The 27,111-nt window shown below is 53.5% G+C and overlaps 11 protein-coding genes across 11 annotated transcripts; 3 read left to right on the plus strand and 8 right to left on the minus strand.

Annotated features, from left to right (window-relative positions):
- Positions 1–2,557: 2,557 nt before the first annotated feature.
- On the plus strand, positions 2,558–3,940 carry BJX68DRAFT_271540 (TauD/TfdA dioxygenase family protein; the record flags this gene model as incomplete). The annotated part of the gene is made up of 5 exons (XM_071046965.1): positions 2,558–2,620; positions 2,673–2,715; positions 2,768–2,949; positions 3,002–3,535; positions 3,590–3,940. 5 exons carry the CDS (start codon positions 2,558–2,560, stop codon positions 3,938–3,940), a joined length of 1,173 nt encoding a protein of 390 aa, XP_070894106.1.
- Positions 3,941–4,661: 721 nt separating this feature from the next.
- Positions 4,662–5,955, minus strand: BJX68DRAFT_246472 (uncharacterized protein). The gene is made up of 5 exons (XM_071041654.1): positions 5,743–5,955; positions 5,536–5,688; positions 5,385–5,488; positions 5,015–5,334; positions 4,662–4,965 (listed from the first exon to the last, which is right to left on the minus strand). The coding sequence occupies exons 1-5, from the start codon at positions 5,782–5,784 to the stop codon at positions 4,775–4,777; spliced, it is 810 nt and encodes a 269-aa protein (XP_070894107.1). The 5' UTR covers positions 5,785–5,955; the 3' UTR covers positions 4,662–4,774.
- A 2,872-nt stretch (positions 5,956–8,827) lies between these two features.
- BJX68DRAFT_185164 (S-adenosyl-L-methionine-dependent methyltransferase) lies at positions 8,828–10,398 on the plus strand. Its single transcript, XM_071037276.1, has 3 exons — positions 8,828–9,077; positions 9,126–9,370; positions 9,429–10,398. Exons 1-3 carry the CDS (start codon positions 8,910–8,912, stop codon positions 10,204–10,206), a joined length of 1,191 nt encoding a protein of 396 aa, XP_070894108.1. The 5' UTR covers positions 8,828–8,909; the 3' UTR covers positions 10,207–10,398.
- A 284-nt stretch (positions 10,399–10,682) lies between these two features.
- On the plus strand, positions 10,683–11,741 carry BJX68DRAFT_258419 (zinc-binding alcohol dehydrogenase family protein; the record flags this gene model as incomplete). Its single annotated transcript, XM_071043529.1, has 1 exon — positions 10,683–11,741. The coding sequence occupies one exon, from the start codon at positions 10,683–10,685 to the stop codon at positions 11,739–11,741; it is 1,059 nt and encodes a 352-aa protein (XP_070894109.1).
- A 205-nt stretch (positions 11,742–11,946) lies between these two features.
- On the minus strand, positions 11,947–13,426 carry BJX68DRAFT_278927 (glycoside hydrolase family 27 protein; the record flags this gene model as incomplete). Its single annotated transcript, XM_071048625.1, has 4 exons — positions 11,947–12,442; positions 12,493–13,084; positions 13,152–13,284; positions 13,340–13,426. The coding sequence occupies 4 exons, from the start codon at positions 13,424–13,426 to the stop codon at positions 11,947–11,949; spliced, it is 1,308 nt and encodes a 435-aa protein (XP_070894110.1).
- Positions 13,427–14,102: 676 nt separating this feature from the next.
- On the minus strand, positions 14,103–15,570 carry BJX68DRAFT_278930 (Aldo/keto reductase). The gene has a single exon (XM_071048626.1). The coding sequence runs from the start codon at positions 15,308–15,310 to the stop codon at positions 14,114–14,116; it is 1,197 nt and encodes a 398-aa protein (XP_070894111.1). The 5' UTR covers positions 15,311–15,570; the 3' UTR covers positions 14,103–14,113.
- A 49-nt stretch (positions 15,571–15,619) lies between these two features.
- On the minus strand, positions 15,620–17,913 carry BJX68DRAFT_278932 (fungal specific transcription factor domain-containing protein; the record flags this gene model as incomplete). Its single annotated transcript, XM_071048627.1, has 4 exons — positions 15,620–15,760; positions 15,814–16,862; positions 16,918–17,700; positions 17,784–17,913. The coding sequence occupies 4 exons, from the start codon at positions 17,911–17,913 to the stop codon at positions 15,620–15,622; spliced, it is 2,103 nt and encodes a 700-aa protein (XP_070894112.1).
- Positions 17,914–18,222: 309 nt separating this feature from the next.
- BJX68DRAFT_271547 (MFS general substrate transporter) lies at positions 18,223–19,822 on the minus strand (the record flags this gene model as incomplete). Its single annotated transcript, XM_071046966.1, has 5 exons — positions 18,223–18,814; positions 18,873–19,224; positions 19,276–19,401; positions 19,455–19,546; positions 19,596–19,822. The coding sequence occupies 5 exons, from the start codon at positions 19,820–19,822 to the stop codon at positions 18,223–18,225; spliced, it is 1,389 nt and encodes a 462-aa protein (XP_070894113.1).
- Positions 19,823–20,660: 838 nt separating this feature from the next.
- Positions 20,661–23,156, minus strand: BJX68DRAFT_278933 (glycoside hydrolase family 95 protein; the record flags this gene model as incomplete). The annotated part of the gene is made up of 3 exons (XM_071048628.1): positions 20,661–22,337; positions 22,385–22,608; positions 22,672–23,156. The coding sequence occupies 3 exons, from the start codon at positions 23,154–23,156 to the stop codon at positions 20,662–20,664; spliced, it is 2,385 nt and encodes a 794-aa protein (XP_070894114.1).
- A 216-nt stretch (positions 23,157–23,372) lies between these two features.
- BJX68DRAFT_246476 (cytochrome P450) lies at positions 23,373–25,289 on the minus strand. Its single transcript, XM_071041655.1, has 2 exons — positions 24,615–25,289; positions 23,373–24,564 (listed from the first exon to the last, which is right to left on the minus strand). Exons 1-2 carry the CDS (start codon positions 25,213–25,215, stop codon positions 23,588–23,590), a joined length of 1,578 nt encoding a protein of 525 aa, XP_070894115.1. The 5' UTR covers positions 25,216–25,289; the 3' UTR covers positions 23,373–23,587.
- A 145-nt stretch (positions 25,290–25,434) lies between these two features.
- Positions 25,435–27,111, minus strand: BJX68DRAFT_185187 (FAD-dependent oxidoreductase). Its single transcript, XM_071037278.1, has 4 exons — positions 26,724–27,111; positions 26,379–26,647; positions 25,952–26,322; positions 25,435–25,892 (listed from the first exon to the last, which is right to left on the minus strand). Exons 1-4 carry the CDS (start codon positions 27,029–27,031, stop codon positions 25,506–25,508), a joined length of 1,335 nt encoding a protein of 444 aa, XP_070894116.1. The 5' UTR covers positions 27,032–27,111; the 3' UTR covers positions 25,435–25,505.

The following is a 27,111-nucleotide window of genomic DNA, read 5'->3' on the forward strand; positions in this document are numbered from 1 at the left end:
TATCGTGTTTCAAATTGTCGCCTAGCTGACGGAGAACGAGGTTAACGCAACGTCGCTGGATATGCTCTGGATGCCATCATCAGCTTGCCGGGCTTTGCTGTGGCAGGGGCTTAGACTGACTGATAGGTGAGCGCCGATCTTAGCGACTTGGAGAATTCCGGCGGCCACGCTGAAGATTTCGAGGCCGGCCATCGTGCGCTGCTCTCAGGTCTGGAGCAGGAAGCGTGATGTGGGGATTTCCTGAACAATTGTTCGGGAAATCCCCACCTTCACACTTGCTATTGGATCAGAGCAAAAGCCTCATTGGTTCGTGATGCTTGTGCACAGCCTTGCGGGACTGTGCGTTGCATTCAGGGTCCTACGAATGAGTGATCAGCATTAGCAAATATCAGCGGCTACTAATAAGGCGCAGGGAAATTGTAAGTGCGATGGCCCCTACTTGGAAACCTTACCTAGAAGGAGTGTCAATGTGTATACTAGCTATTATTCACCTGTAGATAATATGGTCTAGAATTACACACTGCTGTCTTATGGACTGATGAGCCTCGTCCTTTGCTAGGCGATAATTCGTCCGTTCCCAAGGTACCATCTACAAACCGTGTCATCGCCATCCAAACCCAGTGCAACGTACTTCAGGGTATATCAGACCCACCATCTCAGTCGAAGCCTTTTGTGCAATTCCCCGGAACTTGGCACCTTGTCTGCCCCAGCCGCCATGTATATTGACATGCCTTTCCTTTGCTCCGCATGATCTTGGTTCCTTTTCTCCGTGGGCGCTATGCTACAGTAGAATCCGGAGAGCAGAGTCGGGCCAGCGGTGTTCTGATTTTAGCACCCACACACATTCTATATCCTTTTCAGCATATTTGATATATAAAAGCGTGGGTTGGTCTGTGATGGCAAGAAAAGGCAACCACTGGTTGGCACATACCCTGCGTCACCCGTTCAAAGATCTTAAGCAGTTGGGCACATGCGTTGCCGGAATATCCTGCAAGCGTCGTCGGTATCAGTCCTCGTGAAAAGTATCAATGCTCATACCATTCCTACTGCGGACCCAATAGTCAACTTAGGCTACGCGATCTACCGTGGTCTAGTTGACCTTGAGTCCCTGTATGTTCACACAGTCCGTCCTGACCATGACAGTCGTGATTGATATTCGTGTTGATATATGTAACAGTACCAGGACATACTATGGAATCTGCTATGTTGCTGCCCCAACTGGCCACTTGCGATGGTGATCACCTGTACCTGTTGATGAGACTTAGGCCATGATTTGTTTAAGGCCATCAATGCTGTATCATCAGGGCCCTCTTGCTTTTAAGGCTTTCCAGCTTGGAAAGCCTCGAATATACCGTCACTGGCAGAGACTTTAGCAGACTTGTTCCCGGCGCTTGGTGCTGCAAGCAACGCACTTGAGTCGACTGAGGATTGCCTACGCTTGGATGTAGTCACTCCACACTGGGCCCAATCTGCCCAATTGCCTGTTATCGTGCAGATACATGGCGGTGGTAAGCTTGTTTATCCATTCAGCTTTTCAACGTAGCCTTTTGCCTCGAGCATGACGCTAACCGAGGCGTAGGCTACAACGCCGCTAATTCCCTAGCCTACAACGCCGCCAATCCCCAGAGCCCTAGCGGACTTCGATTTGTCAACTTTTCACGGGCAGTGGTCATAGTTGTGCGCATCCAGTATTGGCTGAGTGCGCTTGGATTCCTTGGTGACGATGCAGTTGGTGAGGATGGTGCTGGAAATGCTGGCTTCCAAGACGAGTGTCTTGCTCTACAGTGGGTATAGGACTATATTCATCGCTTTGGCGGTGGTAAGGCATGTATCTCCAAGGGCTGCTAACGGCCAGGATTGACTCACCAGAGACACCAACAAGACCTTAGCCAAAGCGTTGAATCTCCGGGAGCTGACACCTAATTTCTTCAATACCGGTCATTCTGACTGTGTAGAGCTTTAACATCCTCCTCCTTTAGAGTGTATCAGCGTGTGGGTAACGTAGATAAAGGAGGGCACTTGAGGAACAACGGGTCTTTGTCAGCTACGCCATAATTTCAAGGGGTCGCTCAGGTCTGATTTTAGAAACCCCCAACTTGTAAAGCCAGTCCATGCCATCGGATAACTCCTGTGGGTGCATAGGCCCTGGTTGGACTAATTCCATACTGTTGCCATTGCAACATCGGACACAGTCTCAATGGGACCTGCAAACTGGGTGTCGCCCCCACTTTCTTGCTGTAACTCGCGGAAAATGCTGGAAATCCTCGGCCGACTTCTCGGCCGTGGACGATGATCGGAACTCCGTGATTTGGAGTAACCCCTCAAGGAGACAATAACTGATAAGCCCAAACAGTCTAGTTCGCGATCCACAAGCTCTGCAGGATATGCGGATAACATCACCGAAATTTTGGACAAAATGATAACGAGCGGCCGGGGACGCCCGACTCCACAAACATTGGAGGGATACCCAACGAATAGAAATGAAGCCATTCTTTCCATCGATGCCCCAGCGCATAACTCACTTATTCGACCAGCTGCACTGTGCTCTCCCGTCACTATGGATCACACTTCTAGATTTGCCGTGACTCCTCTTGAGCGCACGTCGGAGGAGAGTTACAACGTACGTCCTCCGCTTAAGAAAGCAAGCCATCCCGTACTGAAGCGTTTATAAGTTTGGTGCAAAGGTAACAGGCGTCGATATCAATAACATATCTCGTGAGTATCGACTGGATTTTGTATTTTTAGTACAGGGGCTAATCTGTACTAGACGAAGATGTCGATCGCCTGAAAGCTGCGATATGGCGACACAAAGTGGTTGTGGTCAAAGACCAAACAAACCTTGACCCGAAGAAACAATGGGAACTCGTCAAAGCCCTGGACCCAAATGCGACTGATGGCCACAGTCATGGGGATCTAGCCACTATCCGCGCGAAAGGCGGCGTTCTTGCTGTATGTACCCCTACTTCAATGATCGTCATCGCTTATCTGATGACTTCTCCAGCAAGGCCGAGACGTCGTCGGGATCCCAGGTGCTGAGAACGTTCGTCTCATCGGAAAAGGTTTTCAAGGAGAAGATCATTTTGGGGTCAAGAACCAAACAATTCAGCGTGGTCTTAGCAACGACTTTCACGCCGTACCGCCGTCACTGGAAGACTTCGAGAAAGGAATTACCCGATTTCAGCGATGGCATCTGGATGCACCGCTCTACGGTAAGGACCCGGCCTGGTTTACCACACTCCGCTGCGTGAAGCTACCCAAGGGTCCTGACCTGACCATCGAGTGGGCTGATGGCTCGGAACTCCGCATGAAGACACCTCCTGGACGCACGGCGTTCTTTAGTACATCACAGCTGTACGGTCTGTTGTCACCCGAGGAGAAACAGTTGGTCGACCATAGTTGGGTCGAGTACGCTCCTTATCCATACAAGTGGATTGAACGATGCAAGGGGAACAGCAACGGCCTCGGACTCGCAGAAGGCGGCGAACGACTTACGATGGACGAGCTGGGTGAATATGACCCGGGCTCTGTGAAGACGGTACTATCCCACTGCTTCTTCCACATGATCCATTACTTGACTAATGGCTTATAGTACCCAATGGTATGGGTAAACCCACTGACGGGCGAGAAAGCCTTCCACGTCCACGGGATCTGCGCGAAGAAGCTTTACCTGCGCAGCTCGGCTGACCAAGAGCCTCGAATCGTCGATGATATCGCGGAGATTCGCAGGTTTGTCTTGAACATTCAGTCCCGCATCCTCAAGCCGGAGTACATCTTGCTCGCTCCAGCGGAAGAAGGAGACGTGATAATTTGGGACAATTACGGCGTTTTTCATTCTGCGGTCGATTATCCCATTAAACTGGGCCCGAGATCTATGCACCAGGCGAATATTGGCGGAAGTGTCGGGCCCAAGGGACCTGTTCCCATTGGAGTTTCTGCTTGATCCGTCCCTGGATTTTCGTCAGTTTTTACCTTTACCGTTCTTCTGTTGAGCGTTCAATGGGATTCATTGCCATCCATATTCAGTCAACGCTTTGTTTATATATCTCAGCCTAAATGCTGTATCCAGGGCACATAGCCAAGCACTCAACTGAGTAACCTAACTCCTCCGAATAAATTCATCCGCACGCTTGATACATCCTCGAATTTTCCTTCTACCACATTCTGCAGCGAGCCGTCGACTATGATCTACCAGTTTTTCTAAGCCACCGCAAGGTTGGCCATCTCCTCTAGGAATTTACCTGCGCAGTACGGTACACTACAACCACAGATATGGCCTACTTTGCGATTTTTGCTGCGGTCTGATTCGTACCCTGTATCTTTGATGGAGCAGGGTGGCCCACAAATATATTATTAATTCCAGCGGGATCAGCGCGGTCATAGTAAGCCAGACTACCACTAGTGTACCTGTTGGCGGCGTTCGTTCGAGGTGGAACCGGAATGGAAAGCATACCATTGCGGCAATCCAGCGATGTGTGTTCATACGCGATATCATCAGGTCCTAAAATCTCTACTCCGACATTGTCTGGTAAGTCGGTTAGCATATATGTTGATGCCGTACCGATGCCCTTGGGCATACGATACCGTACGTGTCTCTGCGATTTGAGGAATTACTTTTGATTTTATTAGCTTGCAGTTGGGGATGGACTCGAAAACGAGATGTAGAGGATTTGATGGGAAATTGTATTGGCTTTCGACAGAAATCACGCTAAAACTCGATCATAACAGATCCCACAAGTCCCCCGAATTCCCTACAGTAATCCTTAACCTTCCTTGCTTAGAGCCACTGCTTGTTTCCGTAGTGAGATAGGAAAGCTCCAGCATAGCCCTTGTTGACGTCCGCCCTGTAGATAACATCCAGCAAGTGTTCGACAGATTCCTTGGGGGTGATGGGCCCAGTAAAGCCCGGCGCGTAGGTAGCAAATTGCTGGATCATCTGTTTCAGCCCCTCGATTTGTTCCGGTGTCGCTGCATCGCATCATTAGCATAGCCCAGTCGACGTTGGAGTGAACCTTACGATTAGTGTTCTCACTGGTGTTGACAAGACCAGGAGAGAGTCCGAGGAACAGAATGCCATCCTTCCGGTACTGCGCGCTGAACTTGGCAACGGCTGCATTCATCGCCGCCTTGCTGATGCTGTACGGGGCTGCGGAGGCGATGTTGAAGTTGGCGATGAAATCGATATCGGCCATACCAGATGTGATGGTAATTACTTTCTTGGCCTGGCCTTTCTGGATCAAGGGGAGGAATAGGTTGAACAGGTGGACGTTTCCGACAACGTTCGCGTGGAAGGAGCTCATGAGCTCGGCTTCGAGTCTGGCAGAGTCTTTGGCACCGCTATCACCTTGTTAGAACGCGCATTTGCAGGTTAAGAAAGCAAGACCTACAGATCGCCAATTCCATCATAGGCACCCCAGTCCGAAATGACAGCTGCGTTTGCAACTAGATAGTCCAGGCTGCTGGTGAGCTTCGAAACTTCTTCGGCGGCTTTCTACGCCATGTTAGCACTTATCCCTAGAAATAGCTGTCGTGACTTACCTTGAGCGAATCATAGTTTGTAAGCTCGCCCTCGACAACGTAGACTTTCCTGCCGATCTCTTTGGCAATCTTCTCCTCCGTCGCAGCCTTGTTGCGCACAAGGCCAATGACGACGTTGGCAGGGTCAGCAGACAGCTGGCGGATGAACTCAAACTGGGGTGGGTTAGCGATTGCGAGTTCTGTTGAGCATCAAGAAAGATTGCGTACTCCGAGTCCACGAGAAGCACCGGTGATGAGGTAGGAAGGCATTGTGGTCTTGATCGTCTAACAATTGATGAAGTTGATGGAGGAGGTGGTGGCGGATTGTAGGATACATTTCAAGGGGGCCCCAGCCTACTTATATATCTTGAAGCCATCATATAGACTGCTGCTATTAGCACTAGCATTCCTATTGTTGGGAGTATTCAATTGGATCGCACGACGAGGGATGTTTGTTGGCTGCCTCCACTTGAGATGAGCAAATGCCATTATTCAGCTGACCAAGACCAGCACCGCAGTTTACACCATTTGCATTGCTCCAAAAGACAAACGGGTCAAATCTTGCAAACCAGCCAAGCATGATGTCACTCAATGCTGCCAAGCCTTAATCCTAGGCTGCTATTGGCCGCTTGTCCAGTATAATCTTGCATATCTCGGGACAACCTGGCCCCGAACCTCTGCATCCGCTGCATATTTCGTTTTAATATGGCCAGTGGCAGGGATTTAGTCCCTAGCCAATTATTGGCCCCAGCCGGTGGAATCACCGTGCTCTGAATGGATTCCACGCTGGGCTTATTCCTCAAAGTCCCCTTGACACAAGCACGACATCATCAATTTAGCCATCCCCATTAGCCGTCCCCAGCGGGAGTCGACTCAGGGTACACAAGTCAATCCAGGAACGCTGTCCTGGCGGAGCGATTAGATTTTGGAACCACCATCCATACGACATTACCAGCTGGTTTGTAAGTGCATTCTACCAAGCAATCGTTGTTTTCACCCTGGTCACATATGATGTTGTTGGAAGCCCCGCTTATCGCTCCTTTATCTTCCATGGAAGGTTCTAGCACCCATGTGACACATGTTTTCTTTTATTTTATCTACCTATATCTAGTAGTCCCTAGCTAGATAGCTTCATTATTCCAACAGACATCTGCATGCATCATCATTGACTATGCCTGAGTTCTCTCCTGGAGCCGTAGCGCGCTCTGTCAGAAGCTCTCTTAGACCTTTTCCTTGGCTTTATTTGTACTCTGTGATGCGTAGATACCCAGTACCTGTGCTGCTTCGTACTCTGTTAGATACAGATAAAGAGTGCAACAGTAGTGGGTTCCTGAATAGACATACCGAGCTCGCTTGAGTACACCTCCTCATTATACAGATCCCGGTCAAAATCCTATCACATTTGCATACTTCACTCCCACCAAGGCCGATGCCGCATTCTACCTAAAGGACCTCGGAGAAGCACACTTCTTCTCCGTCGACAAATACTGCCGTTTTCGCTAGGAGCCATCCACTTCCATCGGGAAACGAACCTTCAACCCGCTCCCAATCAAAGACCACTGGAAGTCCTTGGCACAGGCAGGATTCGACAGGGTGGACCCTGTTCTCTCCGTCCAGCGTGGAGCACACGAGGTGTACTTCTTCCGTGGACTCGAGGCAGTCCGCATTAAATTCCAGCCCAAATCCGAAGGCGATATAGGACACTAGACAAATAGAAGTCTCTGGCTGGAACGACGGTGGACCGTGTAGGTGCGTCCACTACCGTCCCGGACGTCCCCAATGAGGCCTAAATACTCAGCTGGCCCCACTATGTCAAGCGCGACGTGCTGAAGGACAAGATCATCTATGGACCCGCAGCGATCGCCAAATAGTGGCCCGGGCTCGCCAAGGCTGGCTGGCTTCGACTCGGTCGGTGCCGCGCTACAGGTCCCCAAAGACAAGGCCAAGCAGCCCGGGGAGAGATATTTCTTCCGCGCCGGCCAATATGCGCGAGTGTAGGTCATCCCGTCTAAGCCGGATGTCTTCCAATGGGGGCCAACAAAGTGGGAGGAGGAGGACCATTGGAAGACACTGAACTGGATCGCCAACAATTCTCCAGCGCACATCCAGCCTCCTCCACAAGCTCAACTCGCCAAGCTTGTCATATCCGGTCAACACATGCAGGTTCCCAAGGGACGCAACGGGAAGCGCTGGTTCCAAGAGTACAAAAACGTGCCGGTGACTGGACTCGAGGTCTGAGAAGGGTACTGGTACGCAAACGAATACTGGGGACTCCGCACGGTACAGATTACCTGGGAAGACGGCAGTTGTAGGGTTTTTGGGACCGATATAAATGCGCAGCTGGACAATGCCTTCTGCCTCGGTGCCAAGCAGGGGAGCGTATTACCAACTTGACTGCCAGGCTTGGGGAGATCTGGGACGCTATGAGCATCGTCACCAACAAGGGCCAGTCCTTTGCAGCGGGGCATTGTAAAAGCCAAAAAGGGAGTGGTGTCACTATTGAATTTAGTTCGCCTCACTGCCCTCCACCCAGATCCAGGACGCATCTGTTTGGAGCGCTGATGCGCAGGTATGTTGCCAGAGGCAGAGGCGTCATCGTACAAATTGAGTAAATGCTTAATTACCAGTCGACAGTGCTTGCGCGTCCGATGCTGCCTGTCTTGGGGAACTGCGCCTGCATTCTACGCCGCATACCGACTGGTCACTTTATGCAGCGCGACGGGCTCGGCCCCGAAGGCTTCCGTAGTGCTTGGTAAAGTACCAGACCCGTCATACCCTAGCACTCCAATGGCCATGCTTCCTGACTCTTACCCCTGCCACGGCCCCCGAGACGACTGCAGCTAGATCGGCTTTCCCTACCGAACACCGACCCCGGCTTACCCCTCGTAATCGGGGACGTGCACCCAGCTCGTCTTGGCCCATTAAATCCCTGACAGGCTAAAAGCAAACATGGTGGCGAGATTGCAAAGTTGGCGCTCGGGGCGTATACTGCCCACCACCTTTGACCAATAATAGCCTTGTTTGGCTGAGTCTTACGCTCGCTACAATATATGATCACACGGCTCAATGCCACTCATTCACCTTTTCTCCTGCTTTTTCGGAATCCAGAATAACTCCTGCGCTCCGGGTCAAACTCCAGATCAGGGCACTGTTGCATGTCTGGCTATGAGGTCGCTCGCTAGGACCTGGTCTACGACGCTGAGCCCGTCTCGCCATGTCGGTATTGAATAGCTGAATGCCGGTCAGCTGGGAGCTTCTCTTGCATAAGTATCAGCTGCCGTTAGGAATATCTATCCAGAGATTCTACTATACAACCCAGCTCGGTCGCTTCACAGGATAACAAGCCACCCCTCTTTCTCCACAGCTTCTCACAAATTGAAATCTTTGACTTGATCATGACAATCAACGGCAACGGACTGGACGGGGTGACGGCAGCCATCGCTGAGCTGGCCACAATCGACGTCTCCAACCCAGCGTCTCGCCTTCAAATTATCCAGAAATGCCAACATATCCTTGAGAGTCTACAGGACCCTCGGATGGTGGCTATGGATACCCTCACCTCTGTACGTCGACAGCTGTTTATCGCGGAGAGACTGACCGTTTTTGAATAGGTTGTCCTGTACCCGTGCATCGCCGTTCTCAACAGACTCGATGTCTTCAAGAGGCTCACCAGCGGACCGCTAACAGCAACGGAGCTGGCCCAACAAACCGAAGCCGATCGGTGGCTGATAGTGCGCCTGATGCGGGCGGCGACTGCATGGGGGCTCATCAAGGAGATTGGCCCGGAGACCTACCAAGCGACGCCCGCTTCTTTCGTTCTTGCTGCTCCTCCATGTGCAGCCGGTCTTCGCGTTGGGTATGTTTTTGTCGACCGTTCATTTCCCGCTAACAGATCCGTACTAACGCTCACGCAGAGAGAAGACGCACAAAATCCTCGATGCCCTCCCCGCCTACCTCAAGGAGACCAACTACCAAAACCCCGGTAGCGCGCGCAACGGCTTGTTCCAGTACGCTTTTGGAACCGACCAGGAAGCCTTTGATTTCTTTTCCGGAGACAAAGAACACACGCAGGACTTCAACACATTCATGACGGTCCAGCGGACCCAGGGCCAGCAATGGACAGAGCAATTCAATGTCGCTAATCGAATCCTCGACGGAGCCGCAATCGACCCAGCTGTCCCCCTCGTCGTCGACATCGCCGGTGGCGTTGGCCAGGATCTGACCCTTGTCAAGAACGCCCTGCCACCTACGGTCACAACGACAGGCCAGCTTGTTTTGGAGGATCTGCCTCAGGTCATCAACAATGTCCCCGAGGACCTGCACGATCCAGACTTCAACTACCTCGAGCACGACATGTTTACGCCCCAGCCAGTCAAGGGCGCAAGGATATACATGGTCAAACATGTTCTGCACAACTGGCCGGACAACGAGGCGCTGACAATCCTCCGTAACATCGCGACAGCCATGACTCCAGGCTACTCAAAGCTGTGGATCCAAGATAGCGTGGTCCCCGACACTGGGGCAGACAAGAAGGTGGTCGCGCTGGATATTGCGATGTTGGGATTTCACGGGGCACTGGAACGTAACCGAGAGCAGTGGACCACGCTTTTGGGTGCGGCGGGGTTCAAGATTATTGATCTCCCTGTGCTTCCTGATGGGTACGGGCTCATCGAGGCTGAGCTGGCGGCTTAGACGGGGGTGGTTTGTAGCGATTGGACCCGAGGTAGTTTGCTGCTCAACCAGCTTTTTCAGGGAATCCTATTATTGGTCTATCACTCCGGAATTGAATGGAATACTTGCCAGTTCACAGTTGATATATGCATATTTGGGGTCCGTGTGGGGATATCACAGCCGTGGCGAATCAGAAAGCCCGCGGAGTCGTACAAAAGGTAAGATGACTGCTGACTGCATCGAACAAGCGGAGTCATATGGGGCCGACGTATGTGCATGAACTCCCGCATGGAATCGACGAGACAGTAGTTTGATCTGGTGGCATGAGAGTGGTTACGCTTTAATCGTCTGGTCTTCTCTGCTCATGGGAGCAGGAGTGACGTCACCACGTCAAGCGATGAGCAATGTCCCCACTCGAGCTTTGCTTTTTCTTCTGCTGTCGGATCTTCCGGGTCTCACTCCAACAATCAACATCAAACACCCTCGAAGAATCTGACATGTCCGTCCCATCCACATTCAAAGCCGCTATCCTCAAAGAGGGAGGCGCCAGACACACCATCGCCGAACGCTCCCTCGGCCCCCTCGGCAACGATGAAGTAATCATCAGAATCACCGCGACAGCCATCAACCCCGTCGACTGGAAGATCCGAGACTGCGGCTACTTCCTGCAGACATTCCCGGCCGTCCTGGGCTCCGACGCCGCCGGCAAGATTGTCTCAGTCGGCAGCGGCGTCTCAGACTTTGCAGTCGGCGACCGCGTCTTCTTCCAGGGCATCATCGGCAACTACGACGCCGCCACATTCCAGCAGTACTGCAGGATGCCTGCTGCGCTTGTTGGCAAGACTCCTGCTTCGATTACCGACGACCAGGCCGCGGGAATATGTCTCGCGACTATTGCCGGTGTCACCGGTCTCTATGACAAGACAGGTCGTGGCCTTGCCCCGCCGCCCTGGGTTGAGGGTGGAGAGCGCGCAGGAAATGGCAAGGCCATTGTCATTCTAGGTGGAAGTTCCTCTGTGGGCCAATATGTGATCCAGCTGGCCCGATTGTCGGGTTACGAGCGCATCATCACAAATGCCAGCCTCAGACACGAAGAGCGCCTCAAGAGTCACGGCGCGCACGTCGTGCTCGACCGGAAGAAGGCGGGCGCTCAAGACTTCGTTTCTGCGCTCAACGGCCTACCCTTGGATTTCGTCTTCGACGGCATCTCTCTCGGCGAGACGCAAAAGCTGGGCGTTGAGATCCTTCAGACTGCCGGATCCAAAAGCTGTGTAGTCACTGTACTCGCAGCTGACGCAGAGGCCCAGTCTCTTGGATCATCCAAGGAGCCCAAGGTCGAAATTCGACAGATTCTCGGTCTCGGCAGCAAGCCGGAGCTGCGGTACCTTAGTGAGCCGCTCATGAAGCGTCTTGGAGGCGAGAATGGGTGGTTGGCAACTGGGCAGTTTGTTCCTAACCGTACGGTCGTGGTCGATGGGGGCTTGGAGAAGATTGACGAGGCGCTGGATAAGAATAAGGCTGGCGTGTCTGGGGAAAAGGTCATCATCCGGCCATAATCTGGATAACCAGTGCATCCAAACGCAGCGCAGCTTAATGTCTTGGCAGGACTTATTCCACGAAGAACAATCCATTTTGTATTTCCTCAACAACCAAGTGACAGTAAATCTAACCCTCACGGAACTTTCCATCGTCGTCCCCATCTCTTTAAGTAGCTCGCTCGAGTCCACAAGCATCTGAAAGCTAGTCGCCGAGGCTCAACCTCTAACATGGCTTCGCAATCAGAACCGCCGTGTCATGCGACTCAACAAGCGCCGTGTACTGGCTAGAGTGACAACCCAAATTCTCTCCAGTCCACGCATCAACAATCCTATACCGGCGCCGCCGCCTGAGCTCCGGAATCTCCGAAAACAGCGCCGTTTTATTGCCCGCAGCACTGCCCGTATTCAACATGGCAATGAATGTCCCAGCCCGACTCTCACCAGACCAGTACTCGGCAGGGAAACTAGCATTGAACGTCCAGTCCGGGTTCGTGCCCCATTTATAAGGGGCGGCTGGCTTTTCGTATCGTGTGTCTTGGTTGAATGCGATCAACCGGGGGTTCTTGAGCAGTGAGAGCTGAGTATCAGTTAGGCCGGTTAGGCTTGCGCCGATGATCAGGGGTGATTTCATCAGCGCCCAGAATGCGAAGTGGGTACGCTCCTGGGCCGCGGTGAGGCCTCGGACGCCGACTTCTAGCATATCTGCGTCGGGACGAGACCTGCGACACTATTAGCTATATCCTCCAGGCACTTTGGCCGGCAGACCTACCCAAACTCAACATAGTTCATAAGGAAGGAATTCCTATTGAGGATCTCCAGCACACGGCCCCAATTCGCCCTGATATCCTTGCTCATGCGGAATGAGGACCCAACCCCCTTCGCCCAGGTATGCACCTGTGCAAAACCCCAAGGACAGAGTGCATATTGGATAGGCCGATCCTGCTTAGCCAAGGCATCGCCCATCCGCCGGTACCGCTCCGCCGTGGGGGAAGTCCCCCAGTCGTAATCCTCCGGCGCTGGATTCGCGAGCCCAATGCACGTCCCGTTGACCGTATTCGACCAACGGTCGGTGCACGCGGTGTACGGATCCGACCAGTTCCTCGGAACGCCGCAGTTGTCGTACTTGAGGTAGTCCACCCCCCACGCCGCGAAGCTGGCGGCGTCGATTTCCTCGTGGTACAGGCTGGCCGGGTACTCGGCGCAGGTCTCGGTTCCTGCGCTGCTGTAGATACCGAGCTTCAGGCCGAGCGCGTGCACGTTGTCTGCAACGCCTTTGATTCCGCGGGGGAAATTCACGGGGTCCGGGATGAGTTCGCTGGTCAAGTTGTCGCGGCCGGATTTGACTTGCCAGCAGTCGTCGACTTGCAGAGGAGGATAGATGTTATCAGGGCTGGTCCACTCGGTGAATGGAAGAGATGATGGACATACTATTGACGTGGTCATAGCCTGCATCTCGCAGACCGAGGGCGACTAGGTTCTCGGCTGCGTCCAGAACAATCGCCTCGCTGATGTTGCAATCATATGTATTCCACGGGTTCCAGCCCATCGCGGGCAGTTTTCCCTACACGGCGTTGGTCAGTCAGCAGTGATACGAAACAAAGCATGCAGTACCGTACCGGTTCATCTTCTCCACGGGGATAAGCTAGAGATAACTGCAGGAGAGACAGGGCCAGAAGTGCCGCTGGATCCTTGACAACAACCATGGCTTGTATAACGTCTTATCTGAGCTTCTTTGGTTGTGTTGGTTTCTTGTCATGCGCACCGTAGAGACTTCTCTTTGCTGACGATATATACCTGACGGGCTTATTGTGGTCAGACGAGCACAAACCAATTCAGCCGATGATTGAAGTTAAAGTTATCCCGATGAGAGTTAACCCCTCCAACACTAATTCCCTTTCTTTACCTATCATTGTGCGAGGTCTTGTCATGGTCCCCCACAGATTCCGGGATCGGCAATAATATGGGGTGACATTGTGGAGATAACCCGATCAGCCTTTTATGTCGAATATGCCCGAGTAATATAACTGGGGCCTGGAGTCATATCTGGGCAACTGTAAAATCCCGATCCAATCTATCTTCTGCAGCGATGCACGATATACCCTTTGTGCTGATGGCGTTCGAGCCCGGTGGCAGGTATACTATTCTCTGAAAAGTCGGTCGAGAGTGATGTGTACTCTCTGTACGTCAAGGGGCCACTTGAATCGGCATAATATACCCCGAGCCACCGTAACATTCGACACACAAGTTACATTGTCCGGTCTGGTCAGGTATCACGGCAATTAGAGTGACAGTTCCCTCGCGTAAAGCTGAACCCGAAAGTTTGCGACGGAAGGCCTACGCGACACCTTCTCTCCGAGCTTGGATGATAGATATCAGATTGTCTACGGTAACTATGAGCGAATATGGTTGAAAACCGGAGACAGGGATGTCCGGGTAAACAGTAAGAACGAGATCCCCATTACCAAGACCCCAGCGGATATTCCAGGCCACCATGGCAGCACCTCTTGCTTTCGTTGCCCCTTCTCAAAGTCATACTCTACCCACTCGCCCAGCATCTGACGCACTTTCCGAGAGAGAACTAGATCCTGCTGCTCGACCTTCTCGTTCACGCGTTTGAGATGCGCGACATTCACCTCACCATCTCTCAGGGGAGTCGCCGCTTCTGCTTCGGGCAATAGAATCGAGTTCACGGCGCGTACGTTCTCGTCGATATCGCTTATCGAACAGATGCCAAGCAGCGTGTGAACAGAAACCCCGCCTTGCGATATCCGCGTCGCCCTCGCCACAGAAAAGCGCAGCGCAAGGGCCGCTAATGTCGAGTTCTGCGTTCCAGTCCAGTCCGAGGCTCTCTTGACAGCTGCGCGAAGTCCATTGGGAGACGGGTGCCAGTCTCCCAGCTTCCCCACTGGCACGCCATTTGCCCGCAGAAGGCCAGATGCCAGGGGGCTCGAGTTGCATATAACTGGGACACCGGCCTCTCTCAGGGCGGCGACTCCGTATCGCTCCAAGCGGGTGTTTTGCAGCGTCAGTTGAGCCCAGTTCTGCACGACGTCCAATGGTCGACCGTATCTCTCTCTCACGGCGTGAGCGACCTGTACAAGACGATCCAGATCATAGCCCGATACGCCCACAAATTTCACCAAGCCTTTTTCCGAGAGCTCAAACAGTGCGCCGACTGCCTCGATTGCCTCGGCTACCGTGACAAATTCAACATCGTGGCAAAAGACGGCATCGAGATATGTAGTGCCCAGGCGCTCTAGCGAGTTCTGGACTGATTGGCGCACCCATGCTGCAGAGTAGTCGAACTTGTTGACTGAGATGCGACCGACCTTGGTCATGAGGATATAGTCGCTCCTCGAGTATTTGCTCGTTACTTCAGGGCTCGCAAGCGCCTCTCCTAGTAGAAACTCTGAGGGGTCATAGTATGGCGAGGTGTCGATTGCTCTGATTCCGGCATCGAATGCGCGGCGAATGATCTTCGAAACCGGTACACATTTCGGGTCTGGATGTACTTGGTAGCTGAAGCCCGAGCCTCCAAGGACGACCGGGGGTAACTGCAACGTTTGACGAGGTTGCGAGATTGACATGTTGGCGCCGAGGAAGTGGAAGTACGGCTGCCTGTTCGACAGAGCTTCTCTCTGGTCTTCTCAGTCTATATCTCTTTCACACATTCTTGCTCATCAAAGCTTTGAACAAATGTCAGCATTTGCCCAGGAGGGTGGCCCACGTAGCAATCGGAGTTTAGTGGGTAAAAGGCGTGCATTGACCCTACTGGCTGCTTGATACCCGCATTATCCCGCCCAAATTACCCGACGGGAAACTGTTCCCCGCAGTGGGTGGAAATCACACGGCGTCGTATCCAGCGAGCTAAAAATTCTTGTGAATTGAAGACCATGTCACAAACAGAGTCCTCTGTGCCCCATCGTCCATCGATATGTCGACAGAACCTCTTTTCGTAGCGTCTGAAGCTCTGTCTCACTCATTTCGGGCCGTCGGGCATTATACAGTATGGCTCTAAATGCCTTGCGAAATGTTTTCTTCATGGGTAGATGTCAGCATATGCTCCCCGTGCAGCGACGAACAGACTCACCTGGAATTCTGTGCTCAGAGTGACAATGGAGACCTCGTGCGCCCGGATGATTACCTCGCAGGCTTCCTCCACCGACGGATTCGGGCCAATGCGGGACATTCTTTCCGCGAATAATAAAAGTACAAAGCTGCCGTGGAAGAGGTAGATGCCGAAAAGGTACGGCATGAACGACAGCTCAGGATCAACCTTGAGGATGTCTGAAATCGCCTGAGCGGCGGCGATAGAGCTTGAGGAACACTCGGCGAATCTGGACGAGGTGATCCAGTCTCCATCGTCTTCTAGCATAGTGATAGCATCCCAATTGCCGTAGAGGAGGACGTAGAGAACTTTGATGATGTATACCGCATATGCGACTACCATGTTGGTGGTGTTCCGCGGCAGGGCTGTATTCGAAGGGCTGTGAGAGATAGTCTGGGTGTCTGAGAGCTCGCAGAGACTGCGCTCACAATGAGTGAGGTTCGCTTTAATCACCTCTAGCGAAGCCTCGTCGTGAGACACCAGGCGTGGATGGTACCGCCTCAGACGGTAGTCGATAATATCCCCCAGAATGGCCATCATGGGGAGAAAATATTCGAAAAAGCCTGTACCGGAAATTGTAGTTGGCGGGCCGTAGGTACGTTGCTGCAAGGCCTCTGCGCCGAGGGTATCGAAACTCTGCCACAGATGCTCCGGCAATGGGCTAAAAACCTCGCATTCGGCGTCCAGAATGTCCAAAGCACGATTGTGCGATAGGGCTAGATGCCGATCGACCGTGTAAACAAGCCAGAATGTCCGACGTTGTTCTTCGTGCTCTTCAACAGACCTCTGCGACTCGGTTGACATCGACGGCTCTTTATGTAGCCCGAGATACTTGACGAGGCCCACCGTTTTGTTCCACCACTTGACGCAATCTGATTTGTATTCGCCGCCGGAGATGACAATCGTGAGAACGACAAATGTCAGTACGTCGTCCACACACGGCGTGGGTCCGTTGCTGAATGTCCTCCGAGACCTGTCCGATTTGCCCGTGTCGAGGCTCGTCGCCGAGTCCTCTTCCAACTGCCAACCACCTAGATAGAAAGATGAACATGGAGTCTCTCGCTGGGAAAGGTAGCAGAGGCTTACCAGGAACCCGTCGCCAATTGTCCATATCCCGTCTGCGCAGTAAGGACATGGTGACTCCGTATAACTCATTGACAATCCGCTGCCGCGATCCAGGCAAGTAAAATACTCGACAATCAGCCGTGTGTGCGACGCACCAGAGCATGGCTGCCAATAATGCCGGCGACATCTGCCGGGGCTTTGACGGATGCAATACGGACATCTTTCGGAAAACGGAGGACAAAACGTATGGGCTGTGGGTAAAGCACAGCGGACTGCCCGGCTCCGCAAAGAAAATATCCAGCAGATCGCAAGCTGTCGCTGGCGAAAGGATGCCGCTCAACGCGGGTAGAAGCGGCCCAAGGCAAGGATATCGGCAGGCAGAGGCTTGAAGGGAACTTTTCTGACTGCTCGACGCACTCGGGGATGCCGCGAAGGTGCCACCAACGAGCATCGGATCCGTCTGAGGCAGGGGCGACAAGCTAAACCCCAGCCCGAGCTGGGACGGATCCAGGGCCAACGGCGAGTCGACCTGAAATTGTCCAAAATTGATGTCTGTGCTGTTTGGATGCATCCCCATGTCCTGCTCCAAGACTAGACCGTTGTGTTGCCCCAGCTGCAGCGACGGCTGAACGTCATCTGCGGTGGCAGTTGAGCGCTCAGAGGAGATTCCTGACCCCATGGGCGAGGCGGATCTGTGTAAACCCACATCGGAATGCGATCGCGAGTCAATGGCCCGCCTGGCCAGGTTCGTTTTGCGCCCGCGTTTCTTGACTTGTCGGTTGTATTGACATCGGTGTGCTAGAGCTGCGGGAACTGGTCAATGGCAGTGATCGCGACACGGACTAGTACGACTTACCATCGCATCGTCCACTGTACGCTCAGAATACATGAGCTTCGCGAAGGTTGGAGCGGGGAAATGAAATACCAAGGTAAATCGCCATCGCATCGTGTGCGAGAGAAATTGCACTGATCGCATGCCCGGCCAACCCTTCGTTGACTCATGGTGGAGCGCCTCATTGTGTCCAACACTGAGATCGCAGTGAAGAGGGAACACCACCAGAAAGCTCGTCCAGAGCTCTGGCTTTGTGGGGTACGCTACGTTTAAATTCTGGAGTGAGTTCGCCTGCAGAACAGCCACTCATTACTCCACCAATCAGAGTTTGACTCGCAGTTGGGGTACGTCAGCTCATGTAGGTACTGCTTGGAGGTTCAAAGTAGGGACATGGATTGCTGTATTATCGTATGTTCAAACTTGGCGAGCACAGCCATAGTACGATAGTTTGTTTTCTTGCTACACGCAAATACCCTCTCCCACTCTCTCGACCCTTACTGCCCCTCCACCACCCTTTCTGTCGTCCGCTGGCTGCCCTTTTCTTCATCTGCAGTGACTTCCTGAGGACGGATGCCCACGTCGACCGCAGTGTACGCATCCGCGCAGTTGCGGTACGAGGGCACAAAGTTGACACAAAGCGGATACGTCCAAGCCGCTACAAAGAAACAGAGTGGAACGACCATCGCGAAACCCGTATTGCGAGCATCTGCCGCCACTCCAAGCAGTGGCGGTACACAAGCTCCTCCGATCACACCGCCGATGATGAATCCAGATCCCCTCTTCGTGTGGCGGCCGAGACCACGCATACCGAGCGCGACAATGGTTGGGAAGCAGATTGACTCGAAGAACAAGGTGACGAAGAGCATTGACATGCCGGTGTTGCCGCGCTGGGTGATGGATGGGGCTATAAATACAATACACATGGTCAGGAAAACTCCAAACACCCAGCGCGGCTTGTAGAAGTGCATGAGGAAGACGCCGACGAATCGGCCGACGGCGAACGCGGCTTGAGCACCAGCGAGGAACTTGCTTCCAGCGCTGGAGCTGGTGCCTGGTCGAGTTTCGGTGACATAGTTGATAAAGTACCTGGTGCGGTCAGTCTTCTGCCCAACGACGACAACAACCGTGCAAGACTAGATCTCACCCTGCAATAGCAACTTGCGAACCACAGTAGCAGAATTGCGCAAACGCCGCATGAAAGAGGCGGTATTGCTTTCTTAGCGGCTTGTCATTGTCTCCTGTACCAGTCTCCTGGGCCTGGTACTCCATGTCCGCATCCGTTATCTCGGGGATGGTCGAAAAGAAAAAGACCAGAGCGAGGGCGAACACAAAAATGGCGATTGCGGTGTACACCCACTGGACGTTCTCTAGGGCCTTTTGGTCGTCAAAGTCGAAGAGCACGTACGATCCGAGGACGGGTGCAACCACGGTTCCGATGCCGTTGAACGCCTGCGAAAGGTTGATGCGGATCTCAGAGTACTTTGGAGGGCCACAGACTAGACCATGTCAGAGGGGTAGAGCAAGCCAAACAGAAGCTGGACCCTTACTCGCAATGTACGGGTTAGCCGCGGTCTCAAGGGAACCAAGGCCGTTTCCGATGATGAAGATGCAAGCGCAGAAGCCTCCGAATGAGTGCTCCTTAATGGCGGGAATCGCAAGGAGAGCGCCAAGTCCTTCAGGTCGAATGTTAGCATTCAGTGTCGCATCAATCGCGAATCATGATTACCGTAGAGGAAAAGCCCCCAGATATACACAGCTCGATAACCATAGTGACGGAGGATCCAAGCCGCGTGGCCCAGGGATGCCAACGGATAGGCACTGATCGAGTCAACATGATGTTCTTGGAACTGGCTGGAGTGGTACGGACCCAAAATAAGCCGCCTGAAGCCCCGAAGAGCGGGCCTTGGAGATTCCCAGAGTCTCTTGGAAATGCTTGTTTAAAGTGTCAAGTAGACCGTACGAGAAGCCCCACAAGAAGAACAGGCTCGTAACGAGACAAATCGGGTACAGCGACTCTCGCAGGGTCAATTCGGCAGCGCGAGTCCGCTCGGTATCGCGCACCTTCAGACTGCGCTTCTTCCAGAATGAGGACATGGTGTTGCAAGAGTAAAGTGCTGTCGACGGAGGAATAGCAGATTGGTGGTGAGATCCGATCTAGATGTCTGACTCGTATTTGTAGTGGAGGCTTCGTGCCCCATGACCCCAGGTTAACGGCTCAAGTATGGGGTCAGGATCTCTCGTGTCGGCTGTTCTCCGCAATGGCTTGGTTACTTTGAGGATCATGATGGAACCACCAACTCCCGTCGGGTATTAGGAGCTTCAGCCCTGGCTAATCGGCCCAGACTCGTGTGATTCTCTGGATAATTTGATCGGGCTAATTCCTGCAATGCACTGCTGTCGTATTTGACCGTCTTGGCCGACTAGAGACCCTTCGTTCTAGTGAGATCTGCAGCATCAGGCGTCTCCCCACACTATATTCCTCTGCATGGACCCCCGCCACCATGTCCCCCACATCGGTCGAGGTGAGTGGTACCCCACGTTCCGAGAGGTCAAGACAACCGGGGCCCGGAGGAAACAGGACGGCAAAAAAGGCGCGCTTCCAGGGTGAAGCTTGTTTGCCTCGGTCGGGTTAAAATGACGAATCAGGGTCCAGCAACTGAGAAGGTCATTTTGAGGTTGTCTTCAACGTTGAGCACATCCGAGACCACTGAGCAACCATTGCGCCTCGTCGTCATCACGTCGACCGAAGATCAGCTACCCATATTCTTAACCTCAAGCAACACGCGTTGCAAGTAAGCCGCGGTTCTTTTAGTCCAATGAGAGTTTGATATCTTGATACTGCTATGGCAATACGCTGGGCAGGCTCTTCTGACTTTTGTACTAGTAACTAGTGCTCAACTATAGTTGAGCACTATGGAACTATGAGACTACCCTCACACAGTAATAGTGTACGTCTTCCCCTTCTTCGTCGCACCCGGACCCCTATACTTCTTGCCGTTTACATACAACTCCTCATCACCATTGACCAGCAGCTTCAACTCATTCCCAAGCAAAGACTTGACTGTCGCCTTCTTCAGCGTGCCATCCTCCCACTCAATGTCCACCTCGAAGCCTCCTCTCGCAACAAGACCAGTAACAGACCCCGTAGGCACAGCAGATGGCAAAGCAGGAAGAATATGAACAACCCCCAAATGACTCTGGAGTAGCAACTCCGGGATCGCAGCCGTATAGCCTAGATTCCCGTCAATCTGGAAGGTCGTCGCTCCGCCCTTGTCACTGTTCCAGAGGTTCGTCAGGAGGAAGGTCTGGATCCAGGCTTGGACATTGTTCCAGGCGTCGTCGCCTCGGTATAGCCGGGCATACAGGGAAATAGACCACGCGCGCGACCAGCCCGTGCTGCCGCTGCCACTGTCCATTCGGTGGTCGAGTAGAACTCCCGCGGCATCGGCGAGCTCAGTGGATGCGAGCGGGGTAAGCTGTGTTCCTGGGAAAAGGCCGAATAGAGGTGAAAAGTGGCGATGGGCAGGGTCAACTTCGGTCCACTCCTCCAGCCATTCGAGGATCTGTCCATCCGAGCCAATTTGCGGGGGTCGGATCTTGCCCAGGTACTCGTTTACTGTCTTTGCGAGGTCGTTTCTGGTTCCGAGGACTTGGTGAGTTTCTTTCAGAGCAGTTAACAGCTCGAACAAGATGGCGTCGTCCATTGTCGGGCTTAGAGTCAAGGCCTCTTCGGATCCAGCATTGGTCATGTCCTCGGGGATCCTGAATGCATTTTCCGGCGAGCAGGAAGGCCCAGTCGTCAGGTACCCGTCGAATTCGAAAAGATAGCACTCGAAGAATTCAAACGCGCTCTTAAAAATCGGATACGCCTTCTCCCTCAGGAAGGTCTCATCGCCGGTAAATCGATACTGCTCCATCATATGAAGAGCAAGCCACGCGCCTCCCATAGGCCAGATAGAGTACTTGGTCCCATTGTCGACTGGCACAGAGTCCCCCCAAAGATCGGTATTATGATGCAGGACGAACCCAGGACACCCGTACATCCGCTCCGCGACATCGCTGCCGCGCTCCGCTACCAGGGCGAGGAGGTCCCAGAGCGGCGAAGTTAGCTCGTTCAGGTTCGTCGTCTCCGCGGGCCAGTAGTTCATTTCTAGGTTGATGTTGACCGTGTACTTTGCGCCCCAGGAGGGTTCGTAGTCCTGGTTCCAGATTCCCTGCAACCCAGGAGGCAGCGAACGGTCACCGGTATCACGGGACGATGCGATAAGAAGGTGTCTTCCGTAGTTGAACATGAGGGTGGCGAACTCGACGTCGTCATCTGGCGCGGATCTGTAGCTCACCATGCGCTCGTTGGTAGGGAGTGAGGCGGCGTCTCCGGTGGACGCTCCCAGATCAAGAGAAACCCGGTTTGCGAGCTTTTTGTGGTCCTTGATCGCCTCTGTCCGCAGCCTCTCGTAGCCAGTCTTGGTGGCAGCATCGAGCTTCTTAGTCAATTCCGTCTCTTGGTCGCTCTCTGACTCGTATCGGTAGGACGATTCGGCGTCGAGGAAAAAGTCCACGGTCGTAGCCCCCGTCACATACAGCTTCTCTCCATTCGCAGTGACGTTGCCTGCTAACTGTTAGTCCCTGGAGTAGTATCTTAGATGGCGATCTCACCTTCGTCCACAACGACCCTAACCCCTGCTGTAAAGGTGGTGTAATCCTCCTCTCCGGTGGTAGCCTTCATCACGATAGAGTTCACCCCATCGGCAACACTGGCAGTGTTGTCCTGAACATACTTCGAGCGGCGCAGGTATGCGTTCAGGTTAATTGCCTGTGGGGTGTCTGCTTGGATCCGGAACCCAAGGACTCCAGGCGGAGCGCTTGCAATGAGTTCACGTCTGCGGGCATCAGGATCGCATCCTTGAGGATTGAAAAGCATGCTTCAGGCAAGGAGAGCTTACTTGTAGTTAACACCATCAAACTCATACTCACAAGCCGCGTAGCCCTCAATGGTATCAAGGTACCGCTGCAAATTCGTCGCATCCCCGCTCTGCCCAAGATCCACATACAAATTCGCCAGCACCTGATACTCGCGCGGGTCAGTCGAGGACCCCGTCATATCCGACAGAGCCAGTTTCCCCGCCTGCGTAACGTTTCCATCGACCAGCAGCTCTCGGACCTTGGGGAACGACTCCAGTGACCGTGGATTGACGCGATCCTGGAACGTACCACTCCACACGGAGTTTTCGTTCCAGGTGATGATTTCCGTCGGGAGGCAGTAGAGTGTGCCCCCGAGACGGCCGTTGCCGACTGGGAGGCTTGCGTTGAAGCGAGTAGCGGGCGTATCGTACCAGAGGTAGCGGGAGCCGTCGAAGGATGCTGCCAGGCCGCTGGATATGAGGGCCGACAGAGCGACTGCTGCGCTCAAATGGGTGGGGAATGCCATTGTCGGCACAGATGCAAGAATGCGATAGCAGCTTTGTGCTCCAGGGGATGAGGGCTGTTGAAGCCGGATTCTTTGAGTGCACACTGCACTATATACCGTTTCTCATCCTTGTAGCAGTCAGTGTCGATCATACTTCGGCGTCCGTTGGTCCGACGATCATCGCTCGCTATTAACGGATTAATTAGGGAGTACCCCACGGGGAATTGAGGAAAGCTGTGGAGATATCCAGGATCGGCTATTATTAGTCAATATACAAGAAATGTCATGCATACAATATGCCTATTAGCCTATTTTCTTGAGGAATGAAGGAGTCCTGAGATGGGCTATGCAGAAGTTTGAAAAGTCCGTACTTGAGTGAATCGCAAGTGCGGAGGCCGGTTGTATATTCGAGAAATCAAAACCCCGATCCTAGCAACCAGTTACAGCTACTGCTACTGCACACTCTTCCTCCGCTTGATGAGAATCTTCACCCCTGACGGCGGAACAATCGCCTCGGCCAACCACCGATTCGCCGGCCTCTTCTCGTGATACTCCTCGGGAAACTTGACATCATAGTGCGTAAGCACATACGCGATAATCATCTTGAGCTCAAAATCAATAAGGAACCTCCCCGGACACGCATGCTTCCCCGTCCCGAAAGGCAGATAGTCTGGACTCGTCGAGACAAAGCTGAGTTTATTCGCGCTGCTCGGGTCCTCTGCGGCCTCGCGGGCGCGCGAGAACCGGAAGGGATCGTACTTGAGTGGGTTTTCATACTTGGCCTCGTCGGCGTGCACGGGCTGGCTGAAGAAGGAGACGATGCAGCCCTTGGGCAGCTTGACGCCCGTGTCGGTTTCGAAGTTGTCGACCATTACTTTGCGGAAGACGGCGCGGCCGCCGAAGGATTGGGTGCGCAGGGTCTCGCGGGCGACGCTGTCTGCGCGGGTCATTTTCGAGACTTTGGCCTTTGTCCATGTTGGGTCGTCGCCGAGGACGCGGTGGACTTCGTCGCGGAGGACGGCAATGGTGTTGTATTCGGCGTCGGAACCCATGATATTCAGCAGCATGTTCGTAACCTGGATACTCGTCTGGTGCATCGACCCAAAGTTCGCAGCGCTGAGGCGACGCGCCATGATATCCAGGTCATACAACTCGTTGCGTCGCTCCTTTTCAGCGTAGCGGACCATCATCTGGAGGTGGTCTTGAGGCTCGGAGGGGTGGTCTTTTGGGTGTTTGAGGGTTTCCAGCCGTGCGCGGTAGACTGGTTCAAAATGCTTTCTGACCTTTCGCTGGGCGAGCTGCGATTTGAGGCTGACCAGGGGTCCGATGATGGGTCGGAGAATCTTGGGTGTTCCGCCCGTGACTCCGGCGTTGATGATGCAGCCGTCGACCACATCGAAGCTGTCTTTGAGATATTGCTCGTCGCGGCCTAGACAGTACTTAGCAAGGGAAAGCAATATTAGCGGCAGAAGCCCTTACATAGAGGCAGTCCGACAGTGAAGCGACTGGCCGCCTGAGCAACGACCATCCTCACCGTATTCAGTAGATCGATCTCCCTCCAATTCTCATCGGTACCGAATCGCGCATCAAACGCAAGACCCAACTCATCATTCATCGCCGCAACAATATTCTCCAGCACGGAATTCATCTCCTGCCGAACCAGATTCCCCTGCCACGGATCGGCCACGTAGCGCTCATGCCCCAGACTATACACAACCTGATCAATCTCCACAAATGCATCCGCAACACTGAGGACCGACTCGGGCTGCGCCAGAACCCACCGCAGCGAGCTGGTGGGCAGAATGACCTCATCACGGAGACCGAACCCGGGCAGGATGACCGCCTTGCCGAGCTTCGCGTAGTTCTGGTAGGCTTCGCGGAAGAGCGACTCGCAGTCGAACATGTAGGCGATGCGCGTCTTTAGGCTGAAGCTTTTCTTGCCGGGCGGTTCGCGGATCAAGGGGACATTTGGCGGGTTTGCGACGCGGAAGAAGAGGGCGTTGATGGTGTACAGCAGGGCTGCAGGGACCAGGCAGTACAGGCCGATCCCCAGCACGCCGTTGAGTTGCAAATCGAACATGCTCGTTCAAGGGTATGTGCAGCAGAAGAATCTGACAGGAAAGTGAGATTCTGACCGGGGAAACTGGCTGCAGGGTGAATTAAAGCTGAACTCGAGCTGAGCTGAGAGGATCAGAGAAACGGCCCCAGCGCCCCCACCCCGCCGATTATTACGCCCATTCTCATTGGCTTTACTCTTTGTTGCGATCCACTGTCATGGATTATCTGGTACGGAGTCTATGCCTTTCAAGGAAGCCCCGTATATTTCCTCTATTATAAGTATCGGTGGCATCTTGGAGTAATCATACAACTCTACAGCTTTGCCCGAATCTCATCCTCAAACGGCACCGTTCTCTCCCTCTTTGGCACCGGCAGCGTCTTGATCGAAACCGCCGGGGCTATCGTCGCATCCCAGAAAGTGGGAACAAGATCCGCGGCCATCTGGGGAAACTGGTGCAGCATCACCTCCCTTAGTTCCGGGGTCTCCAGTGCATGCATACATTGTTGCTCGTGCGATTCCACCATCATCTTTTCCACCCGCGGCGATCGCAGCTCTTGCACTTCTGTGAAGATGCCGTCTATCTCTGACATGGACAGTCTGTTGGAGTTGGGACGCTTCAATGCGGCCATTAGGCTATTGGTCAGTGCAGCAACCGTTTCCAGCGCCTGGTTGCCGCCTTGACCGAGGACGGGCGTCATCTGTACACAATTTCAGTTACACCATGTCTTACAGCCTCACAGAAGCAGCCGATTCTCACCTTGTGACTTGCATCTCCAAGGACGATCATCCGGTTCAGGTGCCACTTGCGATATACAAATTCCCGCAGCGGCGTGTGGATCACATCCTGCTTGGCCTTGTATAAATCTGAAAACCGCACATCCGCAGTAATCTGATCGTCCCAGTGCTCTCGCACAAACCGCTCCTCGTTCCCCTTGGTGAACTTGGGTGTATCCGACCCAAAGTACGTCTTGTCCATCTTCCTCGTCACGAACCAATACACTCTGCCCTTGGGGCCGGTGCCAATGACATTCGAAAACCCCTCGTTTACCCCAAACGCCAGATACCCTCGCGGGATCCCCGGGACTGCGGTCGACGCCCCGAATAAGCACTCGTACTTGGCCGGGATTTCTATATCCAGGTTAGTGCTGAGCGCAAACGCGGGTGCCTATTTCAAAATGACATACTGTGCTCCTCCGCGTAATCCTCTGCGATGCCCTGCTCGGTTGCATGTCTGACCATCTCCTTTCTGACCTGCGAGTGGACTCCGTCGGTTCCGACGAGGATGTCGCCGCGGTAGACGGAGCCATCGGCGGTGGTTACCTCGATGCCGTTGTCGAGTTGGCGAACGCTCTCCACCCGCTTCTTCGTCAGGAGCTTCGCCTTGTCGCGGATGCAGTCGTACATCACCTGGAGCAGCTCCCTCCGTCCAACCCACAGCGTCGAATACCCATGTCTACTCCGCCCGTCAGTGAATGACCACCAAATAACCCAAAAAACAACCGAGTCCAGTCCCCAAAAGCCAAACACACCTCTCAACATTCTTCACCGTAAACCCATCGAGCGTAACAAGCTCCTCCCCCTTCTGATCACGATAACTCATAATCTCCATGACATCCTGCACCTTGCTAACAAGCGCCTCATAGCAGCCCAGCTGATCCAGAATTCGCAATCCATGCGGCAACATGCAGATCCCCGCGCCGGCCGGTGCCACGATCTCCGGGTATGCTTCGAGCAGCGTGTATCCAATGCCGTGCTTCTCAAGCATCACGGCCAGAGCAAGCCCGGCGATGCCGCCGCCGGCTATGAGGACTGTGCAGGGGCGCGTTTGTTGGGCCATTCTGTGTTGAGGTGAATGCGGTACAGTTGGGAAGGACGTGCAACCAGGGAGTGCAGTGCAACATCGGAGCTTTAATACTG

The sequence above is a fragment of the Aspergillus pseudodeflectus genome (genome assembly GCF_044049435.1).
Source record: "Aspergillus pseudodeflectus strain CBS 756.74 chromosome Unknown BJX68scaffold_64, whole genome shotgun sequence".
NCBI lineage: Eukaryota > Fungi > Ascomycota > Eurotiomycetes > Eurotiales > Aspergillaceae > Aspergillus > Aspergillus pseudodeflectus.